At 51.4% G+C, this 22257-nt stretch overlaps 1 protein-coding gene across 1 annotated transcript in view; it reads left to right on the forward strand.

Annotated features, from left to right (window-relative positions):
• Positions 1–22257, forward strand: part of LOC144936079 (endothelin-converting enzyme 2-like) — a 68048-nt gene that overhangs the window by 38237 nt on the left and 7554 nt on the right. Inside the window, exons 8-16 of the mRNA XM_078862905.1 lie at positions 4764–4903; positions 6391–6505; positions 7645–7752; positions 10055–10153; positions 11224–11301; positions 13990–14093; positions 16175–16282; positions 21150–21217; positions 21921–22111. Of these exons, the coding sequence (XP_078719031.1) occupies positions 4764–4903; positions 6391–6505; positions 7645–7752; positions 10055–10153; positions 11224–11301; positions 13990–14093; positions 16175–16282; positions 21150–21217; positions 21921–22111 (1011 nt within the window). The remainder of the gene's footprint in view (positions 1–4763; positions 4904–6390; positions 6506–7644; positions 7753–10054; positions 10154–11223; positions 11302–13989; positions 14094–16174; positions 16283–21149; positions 21218–21920; positions 22112–22257) is intronic.

The following is a 22257-nucleotide window of genomic DNA, read 5'->3' on the forward strand; positions in this document are numbered from 1 at the left end:
AGGCACGTGGAGTGAGTGAGAGGCACGTGTAGTGAGTGAGAGGCACGTGGAGTGAGTGAGAGGCACGTGGAGTGGGTGAGAGGCACGTGGAGTGAGTGAGAGGCACGTGGAGTGAGTGAGAGGCACGTGGAGTGAGTGAGAGCCACGTGGAGTGGGTGAGAGGCACGTGGAGTGAGTGAGAGGCACGTGGAGTGGGTGAGAGGCACGTGGAGTGAGTGAGGCACGTGGAGTGAGTGAGAGGCACGTGGAGTGAGTGAGAGGCACGTGGAGTGAGTGAGAGGTACGTGGAGCGGGTGAGAGGCACGTGGAGTGGGTGAGAGGCACGTGGAGTGGGTGAGAGGCACGTGGAGTGAGTGAGAGGCACGTGGCGTGGGTGAGAGGCACGTGGAGTGAGTGAGAGGCACGTGGAGTGAGTGAGAGGTACGTGGAGCGGGTGAGAGGCACGTGGAGTGGGTGAGAGGCACGTGGAGTGTGTGAGAGGCACGTGGAGTGAGTGAGAGGCACGTGGAGTGGGTGAGAGGCACGTGGGGTGAGTGAGAGGCACGTGGAGTGAGTGAGAGGTACGTGGAGTGAGTGAGAGGCACGTGGGGTGAGTGAGAGGCACGTGGAGTGAATGAGAGGCACGTGGAGTGAGTGTGAGGCACGTGGAGTGGGTGAGAGGCACGTGGGGTGGGTGAGAGGCACGTGGGATGAGTTAGAGGCACGGGGAGTGGGTGAGAGGCACGTGGAGTGGGTGAGAGGCACGTGGAGTGGGTGAGAGGCACGTGGAGTGAGTGAGAGGCACGTGGAGTGGGTGAGAGGCACGTGGAGTGGGTGAGAGGCACGCACGTGGAGTGGGTGAGAGGCACGTGGAGTGGGTGAGAGGCACGTGGTGTGAGTGAGAAGCACGTGGAGTGGGTGAGAGGCACGCGGAGTGGGTGAGAGGCACGCGGAGTGAGTGAGAGGCACGTGGAGTGAGTGAAAGGCACGCGGAGTGAGTGAGAGGCACGTGGAGTGGGTGAGAGGCACGCGGAGTGAGTGAGAGGCACGTGGAGTGAGTTAGAGGCACGCGGAGTGAGTGAGAGGCACGTGGAGTGAGTTAGAGGCACGTGGAGTGAGTGAGAGGCACGTGGAGTGGGTGAGAGGCACGTGGAGTGAGTGAGAGGCACGCGGAGTGAGTGAGAGGCACGTGGAGTGGGTGAGAGGCACGCGGAGTGAGTTAGAGGCACGTGGAGTGAGTGAGAGGCACGTGGAGTGGGTGAGAGGCACGTGGAGTGGGTGAGAGGCACGTGGAGTGGGTGAGAGGCACGTGGAGTGGGTGAGAGGCACGCGGAGTGAGTGAGAGGCGCGTGGAGTGAGTGAGAGGCACGTGGAGTGGGTGAGAGGCACGTGGAGCGGGTGAGAGGCACGTGGAGTGAGTGAGAGGCACGTGGAGTGGGTGAGAGGCACGTGGAGTGAGTGAGAGGCACGTGGAGTGAGTGAGTGAGAGGTACGTGGAGTGAGTGAGAGGCACGTGGAGTGGGTGAGAGCCACGGGGAGTGAGTGAGAGGCACGTGGAGTGGGTGAGAGGCACGTGGAGTGAGTGAGAGGCACGTGGAGTGAGTGAGAGGCACGTGGAGTGGGTGAGAGGCACGTGGAGTGGGTGAGAGGCACGTGGAGTGAGTGAGAGGCACGTGGGGTGAGTGAGAGGCACGGGGAGTGAGTGAGAGGCACGCGGAGTGGGTGAGAGGCACGTGGAGTGGGTGAGAGGCACGTGGAGTGGGTGAGAGGCACGTGGAGTGGGTGAGAGGCACGGGGAGTGGGTGAGAGGCATGTGGAGTGGGTGAGAGGCACGTGGAGTGAGTGAGAGGCACGTGGAGTGGGTGAGAGGCACGGGGAGTGAGTGAGAGGCACGCGGAGTGGGTGAGAAGCACGTGGAGTGGGTGAGAGGCACGTGGAGTGGGTGAGAGGCACGCGGAGTGAGTGAGAGGCACGCGGAGTGAGTGAGAGGCACGTGGAGTGAGTGAAAGGCACGCGGAGTGAGTGAGAGGCACGTGGAGTGGGTGAGAGGCACGCGGAGTGAGTGAGAGGCACGTGGAGTGAGTTAGAGGCACGCGGAGTGAGTGAGAGGCACGTGGAGTGAGTGAGAGGCACGTGGAGTGAGTGAGAGGCACGCGGAGTGAGTGAGAGGCACGTGGAGTGGGTGAGAGGCACGCGGAGTGAGTGAGAGGCACGTGGAGTGAGTTAGAGGCACGTGGAGTGAGTGAGAGGCACGTGGAGTGGGTGAGAGGCACGTGGAGTGGGTGAGAGGCACGTGGAGTGGGTGAGAGGCACGTGGAGTGGGTGAGAGGCACGCGGAGTGAGTGAGAGGCGCGTGGAGTGAGTGAGAGGCACGTGGAGTGGGTGAGAGGCACGTGGAGCGGGTGAGAGGCACGTGGAGTGAGTGAGAGGCACGTGGAGTGGGTGAGAGGCACGTGGAGTGAGTGAGAGGCACGTGGAGTGAGTGAGTGAGAGGTACGTGGAGTGAGTGAGAGGCACGTGGAGTGAGTGAGAGGCACGTGGAGTGGGTGAGAGGCACGTGGAGTGGGTGAGAGCCACGGGGAGTGAGTGAGAGGCACGTGGAGTGGGTGAGAGGCACGTGGAGTGAGTGAGAGGCACGTGGAGTGAGTGAGAGGCACGTGGAGTGGGTGAGAGGCACGTGGAGTGGGTGAGAGGCACGTGGAGTGAGTGAGAGGCACGTGGAGTGAGTGAGAGGCACGGGGAGTGAGTGAGAGGCACGCGGAGTGGGTGAGAGGCACGTGGAGTGGGTGAGAGGCACGTGGAGTGGGTGAGAGGCACGTGGAGTAGGTGAGAGGCACGTGGAGTGGGTGAGAGGCACGGGGAGTGGGTGAGAGGCATGTGGAGTGGGTGAGAGGCATGTGGAGTGAGTGAGAGGCACGTGGAGTGGGTGAGAGGCACGGGGAGTGAGTGAGAGGCACGCGGAGTGGGTGAGAAGCACGTGGAGTGGGTGAGAGGCACGTGGAGTGGGTGAGAGGCACGTGGAGTGGGTGAGAGGCACGTGGAGTGGGTGAGAGGCACGTGGAGTGAGTGAGAGGCACGTGGAGTGAGTGAGAGGCACGTGGAGTGAGTGAGAGGCACGTGGAGTGAGTGAGAGGCACGTGGGGTGAGTGAGAGGCACGGGGAGGGAGTGAGAGGCACGCGGAGTGGGTGAGAGGCACGTGGAGCGAGTGAGAGGCACGTGGAGCGGGTGAGAGGCACGTGGGGTGAGTGAGAGCCACGTGGAGTGGGTGAGAGGTACGTGGAGTGGGTGAGAGCCAGGGGGAGTGAGTGAGAGGGACGTGGAGTGGGTGAGAGCCACGTGGAGTGGGTGAGAGGCACGTGGAGTGGGTGAGAGGCACGTGGAGTAGGTGAGAGGCACGTGGAGTGGGTGAGAGGCACGGGGAGTGGGTGAGAGGCATGTGGAGTGGGTGAGAGGCATGTGGAGTGAGTGAGAGGCACGTGGAGTGGGTGAGAGGCACGGGGAGTGAGTGAGAGGCACGCGGAGTGGGTGAGAAGCACGTGGAGTGGGTGAGAGGCACGTGGAGTGGGTGAGAGGCACGTGGAGTGGGTGAGAGGCACGTGGAGTGGGTGAGAGGCACGTGGAGTGGGTGAGAGGCACGGGGAGTGGGTGAGAGGCACGTGGAGTGAGTGAGAGGCACGTGGAGTGAGTGAGAGGCACGTGGAGTGAGTGAGAGGCACGTGGGGTGAGTGAGAGGCACGGGGAGGGAGTGAGAGGCACGCGGAGTGGGTGAGAGGCACGTGGGGTGAGTGAGAGGCACGTGGAGTGGGTGAGAGGCACGTGGAGCGAGTGAGAGGCACGTGGAGCGGGTGAGAGGCACGTGGGGTGAGTGAGAGCCACGTGGAGTGGGTGAGAGGTACGTGGAGTGGGTGAGAGCCAGGGGGAGTGAGTGAGAGGGACGTGGAGTGGGTGAGAGCCACGTGGAGTGAGTGAGAGGCACGTGGAGTGGGTGAGAGGCACGTGGAGTGAGTGAGAGGCACGTGGAGTGGGTGAGAGGCACGTGGGGTGAGTGAGAGGCACGCGGAGTGGGTGAGAGGCACGCGGAGTGAGTGAGAGGCACGTGGAGCGGGTGAGAGGCACGTGGGGTGAGTGAGAGGCACGTGGAGCAAGTGAAAGCCACGTGGAGCGGGTGAGAACCACGTGGAGCGGGTGAGAGCCACGTTGAGCGGGTGAGAGCCACGTGGAGCGGGTGAGAGCCACGTGGAACGGGTGAGAGCCACGTGGAGCGGGTGAGAGGCACGTGGAGCGGGTGAGAGCCACGTGGAGCGAGTGAGAGCCACGTGGAGCGGGTGAGAGCCACGTGGAGCGGGTGAGAGCCACGTGGAGCGGGTGAGAGCCACGTGGAACGGGTGAGAGCCACGTGGAGCGGGTGAGAGCCACGTGGAGCGAGTGAGAGCCACGTGGAGCGGGTGAGAGCCACGTGGAGCGAGTGAGAGCCACGTGGAGCGGGTGAGAGCCACGTGGAGCGGGTGAGAGCCACGTGGAGCGGGTGAGAGCCACGTGGAGCGGGTGAGAGCCACGTGGAGCGAGTGAGAGCCACGTGGAGCTTGTGAGAGCCACGTGGAGCGGGTGAAAGCCACGTGGAGCGGGTGAGAGCCACGTGGAGCGGGTGAGAGCCACGTGGAGCGGGTGAGAGCCACGTGCAGTGGGTGAGAGCCACGAGTCCGCGGAGTGTCCAAGGCACGGTTTGTGGGCGCATGGGAGCAGGGTGGGCTCGTTGTGACGCTGTGCGTTTCCGTTCCTGCAGAAGGAGTTTCCCTTCCTCAACTGGACCCTGTACCTGAGTGGACTGTTCTCCAATGGGACGTACGAAACCCAGCCCCTCATCATTGACTCGATTCCCTACTTCCAGAAACTGTCCGATTACGTGAAAAAATCTGACCCCAAGTAAGTTAACCGTATGCCACGTTGCAGGAGTCACTGTTTGCACGCGCTTGTGTTTGGTACAGTTATTGTCACAACCCAGCTTGTTTAAAAGTCTCGAGACACGGCATTTGTACGTGGTGATAATCTTTGCGATGAGCGGGTTTTCAACAGCTCGCGGTATTGATTGCGAAACCCATGGTTGTGCGGCCATCTGCTGGCTCTGCAACAGGCCACCATCAGTCCGTCCAACAAGACAAAGGCAGAGTTCCCCCCCCCCGTGTGCCCTTTACTGGCTGCCGCGTCAAATGTCGCAAGACCACCACGACGCACACAGCGGGGCCAGCAGCCCCCGTGTGTCTCTCAAGTGCTCAGATTTATAACGACGCAGCTCGTCACACTCATTTGAGGCTGAGTCGAACTGAGGGGAAGCCACGGGACCGGTTCAGACATTTGACACCAATGTTGACCGTGAGCGGGAATCGAACTAGCGGCCGCTGACTTTCATGGCAAAGTATGCCAACCACTACACTGCTGCTTCTGGTGCACACACACACAAAGACAAAGATCCCCCGTATAGCCTTAACAGGCTATATTCTTAGGTTCTTTCGGTAAAGTCACGTAGGTAAAAAATTAAAATTAATAAAAGTAAAATAAAAAATTAAATTAAATTAAAAATCCTTAACAGGCTGTTGGTGCAAGTGCTGTTAGCGAGCACCTATGAAGGCCGGCACGGTACAAGAGGAGGTGGGTGCCCAGCACCACACCCGACCGCATTTTTGTCTTTCCATTGGCAATGCTTTTACACACCGCACCAGGTACTCATTTAAGGCTGAGACGACCTAGGGGAGGCCCAGATAATCGTCACTGGTGTTGGGCGTTAGCGGGAATCGAACTCGGGTGGCCAGGTTTGTAGCACAGCGCGCTAACCGCGACGCCACCGCTCCCCACGCACAATGCACGTTGCCACGCTCGCACCCGTCTGCATCGTGTGTTTGCGAGTCGGATCGGCCCGATGCTGCTGCTGTCCAGAAAAGCGTTGTCGATGTCACTGCCGGACAGAACCTGCAGGGGGCACCAGGGGACCGTGGTGCCTTCGTGCTTTTGATGGACAGCAGAAGGCGACCACCCTCTAATGACATATAAACTTGTAAATCGCAGTTGCTGAGCACATGTCAAATTGACAAAACGCTCAGCGGCCAGCCACAAGTGGCACGAATCAAAGTTTTAATAGGCAAGAGTGTAACACGGGAGGGAGGGAATTCCAAAGTGGAGGGGTCCGGGGGGAAGAGCTGAGAGAGCAGTGGAAGAGGCCGTGATGTTTTACAGAATGTCGGTGCTTCACTCATCTCTTCACTACGTGTGGTTCTTGTACCATGCACCAATTACATTTCCGCAAGTTAACGCCGTTAAACCGACAGCTGTAGCGTTTAATGTCACTTGCTGCCGCTTGAGATGGTTGTGGTTGGTGCATGTCGTTATTAATGTTCTCGAATTCCCCATTGTGACAGAACACTGACCAACTACGCGCTGTGGATGCTCATCCAGAAGATGATCCCCAGCTTGGATTACAGATTTAGGAAGGCCGCCCTCATCATGGCCGAAGCGATTGATGAGACCACGGAGGTGAGTAAAGACAAAACACGTTTGGACGTGTTCAGGTGGACACCTGCCGCGGTTAGACCCAGACAAGCCGGGAAATTGGCGCCTGTGTTCGGGTGGCAGGAATTGATTGTACCGAGATCTGGTAGCATCGCGTTGAACTTCACTGCAAAGTTCGAGCTCGGCTGACTTAGAACTGTGTCTGGGTTTGTTCTGTGAATAAGGTGGCGACCCAAAGTTAGACAGTGTTTAAGACTTCATGTTTAATGCTCGTTCGCCCTCCACGTGTACAGAAATTGTGGCGTCCCTCCAATTGAAGACTCGTTGAGGAAAGCGTTTGATTGACACGAGCAGAGATGAGAAATAAAATAATCCATTTGTTGGATCGTCAGGACGGTAGAGGATTACGATGAGCGTGGCCCTTTATCTAGCGGAGTGACGAGGCAACGTGACTCTCTGCTCAGCGTGAGCATGGAGGTAGTGCTCATCTCCTGTTTTTACAGCCCTCAGCCAGGGGTGGAAATTGTGCATTCCTATAAAAGGTGCAAGTCTATTCACAGGACAACCACTGTTGACTTTCCCACAACGTGGTAGCTATTTTACAGGCCCCATAAGGATGATGGGCCGAGTCAACTCCCAACCAGGATTTGAGCTCGCAACCTCCCGATTGTGAGCCGCTCGCTCTGCCGCTGAGCCATCTGATGGGTTCAAGTATTCAGTCTCTGACGATGAGATGCAGCCATCCAGAATATTACTGAGAAGCTGGACGATAGCCATAGGATTGTAGACCGAGATTGGTTTTACTTCAGGGTCTTCATGTGGAGGAGGGAACGGCAATCGTTAAACATTTCTCACACCTGCGATTAGCACGGTTGGCTCCGTACGTGCGAAAGAAGTTCAACATACTTACATACATTTAGGATGTGTAATGAAGCCGCGGTAATGCTGCGTGCTGCACCAGACGCGATGAATGTTATGTAGATCCCGCGGATTGATTCTTGTCTCGTGGGCTGCAAACAGTGAGCATGGACTGAGCAACCCTTCCAATTAAACTCTCCGAACGTGCAATGTTTGGCACAATGATGGTCGCGCATGACGACTCAAGACACATTTGGCCGTAAATGCTGGGTGACGCTTTGGTGCGATGATTGTGATGTTGTCAGCCTGTGCGCCGCTGGGAGTTCTGCATGGATCTGGCAGACAAGTCCTTGACCTACGCCCTGGGGGAAATTTTTGCGATGAAAGAAATCACGGCGAAAAGAAAAGATGACGTAAGTGCTCTCCTTTTGTTCTGCGGTTCAGATCTCCCATTGTCAATTGCAGTTCCATTCTTAACTCCAGCGCGTGCCATACTCCGGATGTCATAACATTGGAACTACGGCACATGTAGGAAGGATGTCATAGCGCTGTGAGAAAATTCAGTTGTGGTTGAAGGAGCTTACTCTTATTTTTCAGTCGAAATTGATTAAAATTTTAACTTTAGACTTTATCAATGATCGAGCCCTCTGCCACCATTGTTGCACGGAGCAAATCGTGTGCTTACGTTTTCCTTGCTTGATCATACAGTTGCAGCAATGTTAAATATGGCATGGATACAGGTCCTGTTAAAATACGTCTCCAAAGATTCCAGAGCGATTATTTGTTCAAAGGACGTGGTCATCCGATAAGTGGACCTGCGGTGACTTTGCCTTATCTTTGGCATTTTCTGCAACTGCGTTACTCCCAGTTTCAGTCTCCAGCTTTGCATGTCGCCTCTCAAGTAGATTTTTGTTGAGCCAGATGGGAACTCAAGAGAACAGGAAAGGAGTTCCATTTGCAAGCGCAACCTGGGGCACCAAAATTACAAAAACGAAATGGATAAAATATAAAATGCAGCAATCAAGCAAAGAGGAATCATGGCAAAAACAACTCTCTATTAAAAATATTGTAAATCCAAAACAGTGCAAACACAATGATAAATTACATGTATTTTTTTTTTATCCTGTAAAAAGTTGTCTTGGACAAATTACTTTTAATCGCTATTCATAGCAAAATGAAAATGATGTTACAGAAACATCGATGTATTAATAGTGATGATTGTACTCGTATGTAAACATACAAGGGCGTAGGGTATGGAGGAGGTCGTGGGTTCGATCCCGACCCTGATGCCTTTATATTTGGAATGTGCATGTTCTCCCTGTGGTCGCATGGATTTTTCTCTGGGTCCTCTGGTTTTTCCTTCCACATTTAGAATCAACGTGTCTTCATAGTATTTGACTGCTATACATTTCCACGTGACTTCGTTGAGCTATCATTTGTGAGCAGGTCGCTTCTGACAAAAGAGCTACACCACTAACTGGGCCTTACCTGGTAAAGTAAAACATGGTTTACTTTAGTTTACAATTATAGCTGTAAAACACATGTCAGTCCATATGAGAAGGTGAGTTGAGCTATGTTTTACACCAGCAGTAAACCGTGACATGGTGGCAAGGTGTAATTGTGACGCAAACGTGTAAAACATTCACGAATCATTATCGGAGAACAATCCTGCCCTGAACACTGACACAGCCACATGTACAGACCTCACAACCGCACACGAGCAGCGAGGCTATACATTAATACATTAAATGATCACATTGTTTTAAATACATTCCCGTGAAAAAAACTGAAGCTCATGTGAGCTCAAAGGTGGTGGCTCTGCACGTGGCCTGTAACCCAGCTCTGGAGGTAGAGAGGGCTGGTGGACCATTGCACAAATGTTTGTGAATCTAGTAGATGCTGTACCCTGCCTGTTCTAGGAACACCTGGGACAGCAAGTGTCAACTAATCTCTGTCCACATCTGTGTTGTTTCCGAGCACGCGTGGGTTATCTCTGGGTGATTTGGTTTCCTCCCACACGTAGACACTCATTAATTGGCTGAAAACACGTTCGTATAAAGGGGACCGCAGAGCTTGGGCACTTGTTGGTAACATCGGCTCACTGCGTGGCTGCTGCTGCTGTTGCCCTCTCCCGTTGAGAGGGAGCGACTCCTGTGCAGCGCTGGCGCCGTATAAAAAGTTGAGATGACTCATCATCATCATCAGGTGCAATGTTCATCACAATTCTCCCCGCACGTTGAATAGGATCCACGTTATCTCCGTGGCCTTTGACATATAATTTAAAATGTTACTTGAACATTTATTCATAAGGAGTAACTTTATAAGTTGTCAATAAACGTTTCTGAAAAGTTTAATACAAAACGTAGAATATATACGGAAAGCCTTTGAAACGTGTGATTGTTCATTTTTGTCTTCTTGGTTCTTTCGGTAAAGTCACGTAGAATGGAAATAATAAAGTAATAAAAATAAAACATAATTAAATAATGTTTTTTTTATTATTTCCATTCTACGTGACTTTACCGAAATAACCAAGAAGATGAATCCCTCCAGTCACGAAAGCTTTAAATCGAAATGTTCATTTTTGATTAAAGGTAAAGGTAATGACCTCCCAACAGTCCAATTAAGCATCATTGTCTAAGAGAGACGTCGGTACCATCTCTGCTATGGACGTTTGTATTTTGTACCATTTAATATACGGTGTCTTGCGTGGCTTAGGTGAAGAACATGATCAAGAATATGAAGGACGCCTTTAAAGATAATCTGGATCACCTACCCTGGATGGACAACAAGACTCGGCTTGCCGCGAAGGAGAAGGTAGTTTGTGTGATCCTCGGTGTTTGTGTCGGAGCTTGGACGACGCAACTCCCCCACTACCCCCAGGCCGCAGTGGAGTGGCGATTCCGTGCGTTATCTGTGAGTCTAAGGAGAGTTCGGCAAAGAGCTTGTCTAACGCCTACGAGTAGCTCTCTTTCTCTCTTTGCGTGGCTATGAGTGACGTGGCCACACTGCGAATAATGCGGCCCCACTCGCCGTTGCAACGGGCGTAGATGTCGTAGCAGGGTGCGCTTTGAGTCGTGACGCTTAACGCGGCACCCGTGTTAAAACGACGGCGTGTGACGTCGCTCGCCGTCAGCCGTGGCCGTTGTCTCTAAGCCGGAGGTCGCAGTGAGCTACTAAACTCGTTCTCCTCCCGGCCACGCTGGCTTGTTACGTTTCATTCTCGAGTTCCTCCTTCCTTTTTCCAATCCCACTGTCAGAAAACGTCTTCTAATTTCACCTTGAAAAGTGTCATGGAGCCGCACCGCCCGGTCCGACTCCCCTTGTTTATACGTATCCCACTACTTTGAGTAAACTTGGTGCGACCATTCTTGGGGGCGGTGTTGTCGTTTCTACGTGTTTCATTTAGGCATTGCTCTGTAAGAGGCCCGGCACGATGTCAATGGAGCTGTGTTGGTAGTTCCAGTATACGTTGGGCACTTTTAGCAAGAAAAGTTCTGAAGAATTGTCTTTTTACGTGCTGTGGAAACATATCCAACATATTGCCATGGTCACCAATGTTATCCAATCAAATTCCTTGATTCGTAGCAGTGACTCCTACATTATGAAGTTTGTTAAACCACTCTGGTCTGTTCAACAGCAATTACATTGTACGTATGTATGCTGAACTTATTTCATACCGTACGTAGCCAATTGTGCTAATTGGCCCTGAGGAAAACCACATTTCAAATTGCTCTAAAATGTTCGCCTTCAAATTTGTTTAAGTGGCTAAACGTTCAAGGTGAACAGCCCAGAATAAACGTTGTTCTGTAGACGTGGCTTGCCACCACCACCACCAAAGAGTGGAATGATATCTATGCATTTTGCATGTGTCCGTTTTGTTTCAGGCAAAAAACATCCAGTCTGCGGTTGGTGAGGATGACTACATGGAAGATGTCTCGAATGTGGATGATATCTACCAAGATGTGCGTATGGGGGAAGCTCCTGGCAGTTGTGATCTTCACATCGTACTATTGATTGCTTTGAAAGTCATTTGTTCTATAGTCCAGTAAAACCTCTCAAAGCCAGACTCGAGTTAGCCAGAAGTTAGGGTAAGCCAGAAGGCTTTGCTAAATAAATAAGCAAATGCGTAAATAAATCAATAACTCCGGGCTCCGGTTGGTGTGCCGTTTGTACACTGATGAAGCTGGGTGCGCGACGACTGCCCAGCCGTGGTCACGCGCCGTGGTCACACAACCGTAGTCAAGCGCCGTGGTCACGCGCCGTGGTCACACAACTGTGGTCACGATCCGTGGTCACGATCCGTGGTCACGATCCGTGGTCACGATCCGTGGTCACACAACCGTAGTCACGCGCCGTGGTCACGATCCGTGGTCACGATCCGTGGTCACGAGCCGTGGTCACGATCCGTGGTCACGATCCGTGGTCACACAACCGTAGTCACGATCCGTGGTCACGATCCGTGGTCACGAGCCGTGGTCACGATCCGTGGTCACGAGCCGTGGTCACACAACCGTAGTCACGATCCGTGGTCACGAGCCGTGGTCACACAACCGTAGTCACGATCCGTGGTCACGAGCCGTGGTCACGATCCGTGGTCACGATCCGTGGTCACGATCCGTGGTCACGAGCCGTGGTCACGATCCGTGGTCACGAGCCGTGGTCACACAACCGTAGTCACGATCCGTGGTCACGATCCGTGGTCACGAGCCGTGGTCACGATCCGTGGTCACGAGCCGTGGTCACACAACCGTAGTCACGATCCGTGGTCACGAGCCGTGGTCACACAACCGTAGTCACGCGCCGTGGTCACGATCCGTGGTCACGATCCGTGGTCACGAGCCGTGGTCACGATCCGTGGTCACACAACCGTAGTCACGATCCGTGGTCACGATCCGTGGTCACGAGCCGTGGTCACACAACCGTAGTCACGATCCGTGGTCACGATCCGTGGTCACGAGCCGTGGTCACACAACCGTAGTCACGATCCGTGGTCACGAGCCGTGGTCACACAACCGTAGTCACGCGCCGTGGTCACGATCCGTGGTCACGCGCCCTGGTCACGCGCTATAGTCAAACAGGTGAGAGTCGGGCCGCTTGGCAGTTACTTTACAAAGGGAATCATTTTGGAGGCCTGACACAAAATCGATTTAGCCTCGGCCTTCTCCCTCTACCTGACGGTGATGGTGACTTAAATTGTACTCTCGCGATGCTTTTGCATTATTAAATTGTAACTGTCAAATTGTAATTCTTTAGTTTATTATTAGATGTACTTGGCTTCTAAATGTCACCAGAATGTAATAATTAAGCATTATTACATTCTGATGATTAACGTTAGCTCCCCTACAGTTCATCTTCAATAGGTTTCACTGCCAATGCGTTTTAGCTGTTCATAATTAACGATTTGTTTGTGCACGTTAAACCTTCGAGTTGTTGTGGGTTTTTGTCATGCGGTCTACCTACCACTAAAACATTGTGTGTGCAACCCCTGCTCATTGCACTGGGGCGCAGAAAACCTCATCTTCCTGCGACTCCACAGCTTGTGCGCTCCCTGAGTCGTCCTCGCACAGGAAAACTGTCCCCTCTTCATTTTAATTATGATGGCCACCATCATCATCATGCTCGTTTTACCCAATGAAAGCCTCAATGGGTCTCATGACTCGTTTTCAGGAGGGCCCGGCCAAGTTGTCGCAGCAGGAGGACGATGGTTGCTGAGTGTCCCAATAGAGCGATTTGCGGCCGTCATTTTTCAAACATTGCAAAGTTTGAGCCGTGACCGCCACACACGAGGGCTTGCTCTTGGGAATGACATCATGGGATCTTAACTGTCTACTGTGAGTGAATAATGTAACGGGATCTTAACTGTCTACTGTGAGTGAATAATGTCACGGGATCTTAACTGTCTACTGTGAGTGAATAACGTCACGGGATCTTAACTGTCTACTGTGAGTGAATAATGTCACGGGATCTTAACTGTCTACTGTGAGTGAATAATGTCACGGGATCTTAGCTGTCTACTGTGAGTGAATAATGTCACGGGATCTTAACTGTCTACTGTGAGTGAATAACGTCAAGGGATCTTAACTGTCTACTGTGAGTGAATAATGTCACGGGATCTTAACTGTCTACTGTGAGTGAATAACGTCAAGGGATCTTAACTGTCTACTGTGAGTGAATAATGTCACGGGATCTTAACTGTCTACTGTGAGTGAATAATGTCACGGGATCTTAACTGTCTACTGTGAGTGAATAATGTCACGGGATCTTAGCTGTCTACTGTGAGTGAATAATGTCACGGGATCTTAACTGTCTACTGTGAGTGAATAACGTCAAGGGATCTTAACTGTCTACTGTGAGTGAATAATGTCACGGGATCTTAACTGTCTACTGTGAGTGAATAACGTCAAGGGATCTTAACTGTCTACTGTAAGTGAAATACTTCACGGGATCTTAACCATCCACTGTGGGTGAAGAAGATGGTGCGTAGTATTTTCACGGTCAATGCCACACCACAGCAATAACCAGGACAACCGCCGGGCTCCAACCGTGAACCTCTGCAACGAGCGGTGAAGGCGCTGCCACTGGGCCACCTAAATGCCACTCACCGCTGCCGGCCCTGATGCACAGTGCGCGTGTTTCCTTTCTGAAAACAGTTCAAGGTTGTTGAAGGCAGATTCTTTGAAACCATGGTCAATTTCTACAATTACACATCCATAAGGACCATACGAACCATGTGGACCGACAAGATGAAATGGAGGTATGTACAGATTTTGACAATTATTCTTAATGTTCTGCATATGCATGACTAAAATATGTTTTGGTGCACCTAAGATGGTAGCTACTTGTGTTATTGAGGAGTGAACTCACTGGTTCACTCCAGTCACTTGCTCACCGGTGGTGAGTCGCGTCCTCATCACTACTACACACCCACCCACTCATCCACCCACTCATCCACCCACTCATCCACCCACTCACCCACCCACCACACCGCAGGTCACAACTACACACTCATCCAGATGAGACAAGCAGGCTCATTTGATCGAGTCGCTCACATTCCTGACTATTTGCCATTAACATGATAAACCGACCACCATCGGGTTGGCTGCCCACCACTCGCATTGTCATTGGCTACTGACATTTGGGCTATGCCCATTTCAAACCCTTATAAACAGTTTGCCTTTGGAAGCTAACCCCCCTTTTCCTGAAGATGCGATGGAAATGTCGTAGTTTTTTGTTATTTTCTTTGAACCTATCTACGTGACTTTACCGAAAGACCCAAAGAATATGAATTCCTGCAATCACGAAAGCTTTAAGTCAAGATTTATTATGGTGCTGTACATTGCTGGCCTTGGTGCCTGTGCTTAGCAACTGTGAGACACTCACAAATCATAACAGCAGAATATTAAATGTGTTTTAGTAACATGTTTCAAAGCATTACAAAATGGATAAGCATTACAGATGGGTAATAAAAGTACTATTAACATTCTCAACAGGGCTTTAATTATCAATGTCATGAGTTTTATGTCTAAAAATGTGAAAGATGGCATTTTAATGATCGGTATTGGTGCTTGGGTTTGGCCACGTGGTGGTAGTTTAATGCCATCATTCTTGTCATCAACTCTCCACCGCCCGACAAGATCGTCACGTTGACACAGATGTCTTGTTCGCACGTTGCCAACGCGTTGATCACATTCTGACCGACAAAGCTGCTCCTCACCGGTGGCTCGGGATGTTCCATGACTGAATTCAGCATCGACACACGGCGACGTTTTGTTAGAAAGTTACATTCTGCTCTTAATTTTGGTGGAAAAAAAAGTAATGAATAATTCAGAAGCATTTATATAAACTAATGTCGGCTTACGTTTGGCGGCAGACTGCCTTACCGCACACAATTTTCTTAATCTCATAAGATGTTGCAAATGTTGTTTTCATTTAAACATGCCATTAGCATCCCTCTTGTCCTCAATCTTTCAGAATATGTGTGTGTTTAGTTGTGGTGACGTAAGATCAGAATCATTTGAATTATAAAATAAATGGGCTCGCCCAATATTTTGGGATCCAAACTAAAACGGAACCAACAATGCTTGCATGAAAGTAGATATCCTGGTTTTCAATTCCATGCCAACTAATTCAGTACGAATGTTTCGTTGCGCAGTTCCACAGCTGTGGAATGTGAGAAGGGTTTAACGACCTGCCACTACCCCGCCAGGGGGTAATGACAGAGACGTAGCTGCGAATCGCGTCGCGTGTATTGCCAGGGGGGGTTGAAATGGAAACGTAGGAGTCCTGGCCTGCAACATAATCGAGCCACAATGGGCGTACGTCCTCCTCTCTCTCGCTCGTGAACAACAATTTGGGAAATGGCCGCGAGGAAAGCCGCCAAGCAGCGGCTGTCTCATTATGAGGCCTCCTTTGCCAGTACCAAAATATACTAATAGGGGTTTTCCCCTTTTTTCTGGCAACAAAACTGACACCTTTTACAAGGAACCATGTTTACATTAACCACAATACTTGAAGTCAAAATGCAAACAAAAAACAATACTTTGATAATTTATGCATTGTCCTTGAAACTTTTGGCGTCATCTGGTCGAACACCATATGAGACTAGGCTCTAAGGAAAGCTGTCTCTGGTGTGGACCAATGAGTTTCAAGGACAATTCATAAATTATCAGAGTATTGTTTTTTGTTTGCATTTTGACTGCAAGTATTGTGGTTGATGTAAACATGATTCCTTGTAAAAGGTGTCAGTTTTGTTGCCAGAAAAAAGGGGAAAACCCCTATTAGTTAGCGGGTGTCTCGTGAGGTCGCGTTGCTGATGGCTGTGTTTGTTTCACACAGGGCCCCACCGCAGACCGTGGATGCCTTCTACTACTACGAGAGCCTCAACACGATGTACATTCCAGCCGGCATCATGCAGGAGCCCTTTTACCAAGATGTCTACCCCACGTACGGCCGCTGTTGCACGTCCACTGCTGTCCATTAAACGAAGCCTAGAGAGCTTTGAGTGTAACGAGGTGGGATCTCAAGAGACCAGGATGAATGAGTCTCGTTTGTAATAGTGACTTGGGGCATCAGTCTGCCAGTGGGGGCGATGATTGCTGCTGTGTGCCATGGTGGCGAGATGTTAACCACCTCACCTGGTATACAGGAGGTCGTGGGTTTGATCCCTATCCTGACCTGACACCTGTATATTTGTATTTTGCATGTTGTACCTGCTGGTTGCATGGATTTTTATCCAGGTCCCTTGACTTTTAGAAACATGCGTTTAGAGTATTTAGCTGCTATAGATTCCCACAAGGTGGTAAGCCACTTTGTTGTGGCCAGGTCGCTTCTGAAAAAGAGCTCTCTATAGTTCAGTGGGCCTTACCTTCTAAAATATTTTTTAGATAGTTTTAGTTTAATCGTTTTTAATTGTGTGTCATCTCAATTGAGTAATTTGCAGGGTCATTTTCAAATGTACCAAATTTAGACCTGAACGCGGGCACACAAATGGCCTACTCTTGCGAATGATGTAGCGGGATCTTTAACGTCCACCATAAAGCAGACGGCGCGTTGCATTGTTACGGTCAACACACACCGCAATGTTGACCGGGGTGGCCGCTGGATTCGAACCGTGAACGTCTATAACAAGCGGCAAACGTGCTACCCACCGCTGGGCAGCGTCACCGCCCAAGAGAAGTGAAAATGTTCATTGTGGAATGAACCCTCAATGGAAAAAAAATCGTGAAGCGTTGTTGTGCAGACTGTTAATAACAAGAGGGCAAAAGCTTTGTTATCTGGCACTTAACCATCCGGAGTGCTCCGTTAGCCGGCATCTGTCATAGATGGCAATGAAAGTTGATGGTCGATGGACGAGACTGGTGACAGAATAGCAACAACACGAGGGAACGAGCTCAAGAAGATAACCACGCAGAGTAGCTCATCTGCACAGCGAGACGATTTGAGGCACCGCAACATCGCAGGTAGTTTGGTCATGGCTCCTGATGACGGCGATGAGCGTGAGATTTAACGTGAAGATGAAGAGAAGCTCGGCATAGAGAGGGGTACGAGAGATGCCGTCGAGGATCAGACGGAGAAGAGCAGCGAGGAAATAGAAAAATGTGGAGATTAATGGAAAGCAACGCACGTTGACGTCGTCCCAGAAACCCGAGCAGTGGCGATGCACACACAGGCTAAACGCACGGAGGTTTAAAAGCACGGAGGGTAAACGCCAAGGAGAGGGGCATCGCAGTTAAACATAGACGTGGAGAAGTTAATCATAGAGCGAGAAACAGACATAAACAAGTCACACAGAGACGAAGGTAAGAAACACAAGGGCACAATTAAACAGGCTGGAGTAAATCCAGACAGAGCCACGCAGAGACAGAAATACGACGGCCGCCATTCACCACAAAGGTGATGTCACCGCCGGCTGACGTCACCTTGGAAGTGTCAGAGGCTCTGGCTGGAGGCCAGGGTCAGGTGTGCGGGAGTTTTTGGGTCAAGTGAGATGGCAGGGGCCCTCCCGGCGATCCATTAGTGCCAGTTGGCACATTTGGCACGGGGAAATACAAACACTTCACCGCAGCACGGGAAAGAGTTGAACAGGCACACACACACGCGACTTCAGCAATGGGAAACTCAACAGAAACACGCGCAGTTGCTGAGTACAGGCCCCTAACATCCATCAGCCAGTAACAAACAGCACCGTCAAAGTTATAATAGGAGAGGAGGCAAGTACGGTGGTTGGTGTACAGTACCTCTTGCACCAACACAGCTTCGGAGAATATCCTATCATCTCTTGATAGACTTTTATTATTGAGTCATAGTTTTTTTCAATCATTTTTACTATATGCAAACAAAAGCATGCCTCTCGTATTGAAGCACATTTATTGCAGTGATTGCATCACGGTGAAGAGTTCCCTGTGAGTGCTGTGAACGAGTGTCTATACGGGCAGCAAAGCAGAACCCTGGGCCCTCTCTACGGCAGTAAAGCCGTCGTAAAGCGGTCTTTCTTGTGGCATCCTGCCCAAAGCTCGTGGAGAGTGCCGAGTCAGCATAGTGGGTGATGGAATGAGGCCGTTTCTGCCTGGGTCCAAAGGTCACCAGCACCTGCGGTTGTCTGTGTGGCGTTTGAAGTTGCAGTCGTTTTGCTGCGTTCTCAAATTTACTTTCGCAGCACTCATTGGCAGCAACGTCAGTATCGCTAACTCTCAATCTAACGAGTAGTTTTGTCATGCAGTTGTCAACGCCCGTTATTTCCTGGTTTGAGTTTGCGGTAGAGGTGTCCGTGACATCCTCCTCCGAAGTTTTCTACCGAAAAATCTTAAATGGATTTTTTTTGTTCTGTAGAAAGCAACAGATCCATTTTAAATTATGGGAAATATCCGAGACTCCGAAATCCGGATGCCAATGCCACAGCCGGTATGCGGAGGACAAGAGGGACGAGGCGTAGGGCGTGCACGTGAGAGTGGTTTATCGCACAGTGGTGGGGGGACGGTGGGCAGCGCAGTGTTTAGCATGCTGCGCTAGGAACTCGGCGACCCCGGCTTTGATTCCGGCTCACGACGAATAACCGTGAAACGACCCTGGGCCTCCCGTAGGTCATGTCAGCAATAAATGAATGCCCTGGTACTGTATGTACCCATCAGCACTGGGGACACGAAGGCAACCGGATGTGGTTCTGACCACCCAACCCCCCTCGTGTGCTGTGCTGGCCTTCATAGGTGCTTACAAGCAGCACCTGATCCAACAGTCTGCGAAAGGCTATACAGGGGGATCTCTGTATTTGTGGTTTTATCAACACAACTAAAACAGCAGAGGGAATTTGCCCCATGTCCATTGACCATGAAATAAGTTACTTGAGAGCTATTGTGGGGATTCCAGGGCCTTGGTGAGCGAGCGTGACGTGGCGCCACGGGACGCGGTCGGTTCGCTGGGTTGAAGGCTGCTGGCCAGTGGATTGTTTTACATGTGCGATGCCGATATATCCCGTCATTTGGGTAATCAGGGGAGCGAGCCTCGTGAAACCCCGGTACATCCCGTCATTCGGGTAATCAGGGGAGCGAGCCTCGTGAAACCCCGGTACATCCCGTCATTCGGGTAATCAGGGGAGCGAGCCTGCTGGGGGGTGCCCGAAGGAGAGCGTAGCCAGAGGGCGGGGGGAAGGCCCCGCTCGGGGGATAAAAGGGCAGCGTGCATACGGTCAAGGGTCGTCATTGTGGGTAACACTCGGTGGGTCGGGTCAAGTCGTCGGGTTGGGATCTTCAATAGCCTCGTGTGTAAGGGGGTTACACAGTGTGACACGGTGTTACACAGTGTTACACAGTGCTACACAGTGTTACACAGTGCTACACAGTGCTACACGGTGTTACATAGTGTTACACGGTGTTACATAGTGTTACACGGTGTTACATAGTGTTACACGGTGTTACATAGGGGTAGTTACGTTTACACCAATTACAGAACCTGTCCCGTACGGGACCAGCAGCAGCTGGTACCCATAGCTGCCTTGTGTCCATGACACTGTTCTTACCCTCTTCACGGAGTTTTTAACACCACCGTTGCAGAGCACAGGTCCAGAGATTCAAAACGTCAAGTGGCCACACCAACAAAATGGCACGGTCACATTTGAAGTGGATAAGGGTGCAACGGGTGTCTTGATTTGAGCCAGGTTTTTAGGAGGGCTGGAGAAACGGAGACAACGATGGGAGGAGGGAATTCCAAAGTGGCCAAGTGCGAGGGAGGCATCAGGAAGAGAAGAAGGTGTTGTGACTTGAGTACACCCACTGCACGAAAACTAACGGATCTCTTTATTTGACTACGTTTACTTTTTTAAAGTAGCCTTGATAAACTCTACTCAATAGGATCGGGGCCTTGGTCAGATCAAGTACAAACCCCACACCGCCCCGCTCTTCAGCAGTTCACCTGCATCCTGAGTGGCACCGCTGGATGCACATTGCCAGCGCTCTCGTGTCTCTGTTCCGCATAGCGAGGGACTCCACGTTCTCTCTCCGTCGTTATTCTCTGCACGTCTTCTTCCATGGAGGTGCAAAGGGTCCACGGTTCGAATCCAGCAGCCACCCTCATTCAACTAAAACGATTTCGCCACGTAACGCCCACTGAGCTATATAGCTCCTTCTTTAGGAAGCGACCTGGCCCACAAATGAGAGCTCACAATGAAGTGGCTGATCATCGTGTGGAAATTTACAGCAGCGATGTACTCTAAACGCATATTGATTATTAATGTAGAGGGGAAAAAACAGGACCCGGAAGAAAATCCACACGACCACAGGGAGAACATGCAAACTCTAAATATACAGGCGTCAGGGTCGGGATCAAACCCACAACCTCCTCCATACCCGGTGACGGAATTAGCAATTTGCCACCGTGGCATTAATACCGCGGTGTGGTATTAACGCGGCGTCTGCCTCACAGTGGATATTAAAGATCCTGCGACATCATTTGCACAAGTAGGCCATTGTGTGTCAGTGTCACAGGCCAAACGATGTGCCAAATTTTAAATATTACACCACAAATTTCTCAATAGGAATACGCAGACCAATAATTGTCCCCAACTGCATGAATTTGGCAGGACCCTCCTAAACACGAGTCATAAAACTCAGCGAGGCTATTCTGCGTAAACAAGCTTAATAACAAATTATAATCTGTAACACTTTCCTGCACGTGGAAATATACAAGCACTAGTAACTACGGTAACAAATGTGTGGCGTTACAAAATATGGAATGGTGCGGAGTTACGTTGGCTCTCCCAGGAGGGTGGCTATGGGTTCATATGGGTTGTCACTCCCGCGTGCTCGTGTTTCCCCTTCAGGTTCCTGAAATACGCTGGGATTGGAACGGTCATCGGACATGAGCTGTGTCACGGATTTGACAACAAAGGTAAGGCCCCGGCGCTCTGCTAGGTACGGGCAGGGCCCAGCAATCCCGACGGTCACCGTGCCACCGCTGGGCCCCCACCCCCCCGTCACCCCCTTGCATTGCCTGGATAAGCGTGGGAATGTGATTGCTGGCCACGGTAAACTCTGTTTATGACTGCTCGTATATGGCTTCTCTCAGCCCCGTTGTAAACTTAGGAATATATTCTAGCCTTGACCTACAACCTTTTAAGAAACTCAGGCAGACTCCACGTGGCTTAACACTGGGTGCTTTTATTTAGGATCAGGAGAACCAATTTAATCAAGAACATTGCTTATTAAAAGAAAATCCTCCAAACTAAATCCGTGCTAGTGCCATGTGACTCATGGTTAGTGCGCTCCGCTATGAACCCGATCGTACCAGTTTGATCCCTGCTCACAGCCAACACCAGTTAAGATTGTCGGAATTGGTCCTGGGCCTCTCCTTGGTCAAATCAGCCTCAAAATGAGTACCTGGTACGATGTGTGAACATCGCATCACTGGGAGGGGGAGAGAGAGATAGAGACAAAGGCGGTCGGGCGTGGTAGTGGCCACCCATCGCGCTGGCCTTCATAGGTGCTCGCTAACAGCACTTGACCCAACAGTCTGTTAATGCTATACAGGGGATCTTTGTCTTATGCCACTTCCCACACCATGACCCGGGTGTGTTTCCCTGTGATCGACGCAGGGAGCGAGTACAACGTGGAAGGCAAACAGGAAAACTGGTGGGAGAACGCGACGCACAATGAGTTTAAATTGCGAACGCACTGCATGGAGGTGCAGTACAGCAACTACACGTGGAAGGAGAGGCGCATCAACGGAACGCAGACCCTGGGGGAAAACATCGCGGACAACGGCGGCCTGCACACTGCACTTCTCGTGAGCCAGAGAGCTTCTCTTCCACATGCACGCACACATGCACACGTACGCACACATACAAAACAGCAACACAACAGCCACTATTCACCACAAAGTGGCGGTGACGGTACCACGGCACTTGATGCCAGGCTATGTGCTAACTTGCT

This window comes from Lampetra fluviatilis, chromosome 15, assembly GCF_964198595.1.
Source record: "Lampetra fluviatilis chromosome 15, kcLamFluv1.1, whole genome shotgun sequence".
NCBI lineage: Eukaryota > Metazoa > Chordata > Hyperoartia > Petromyzontiformes > Petromyzontidae > Lampetra > Lampetra fluviatilis.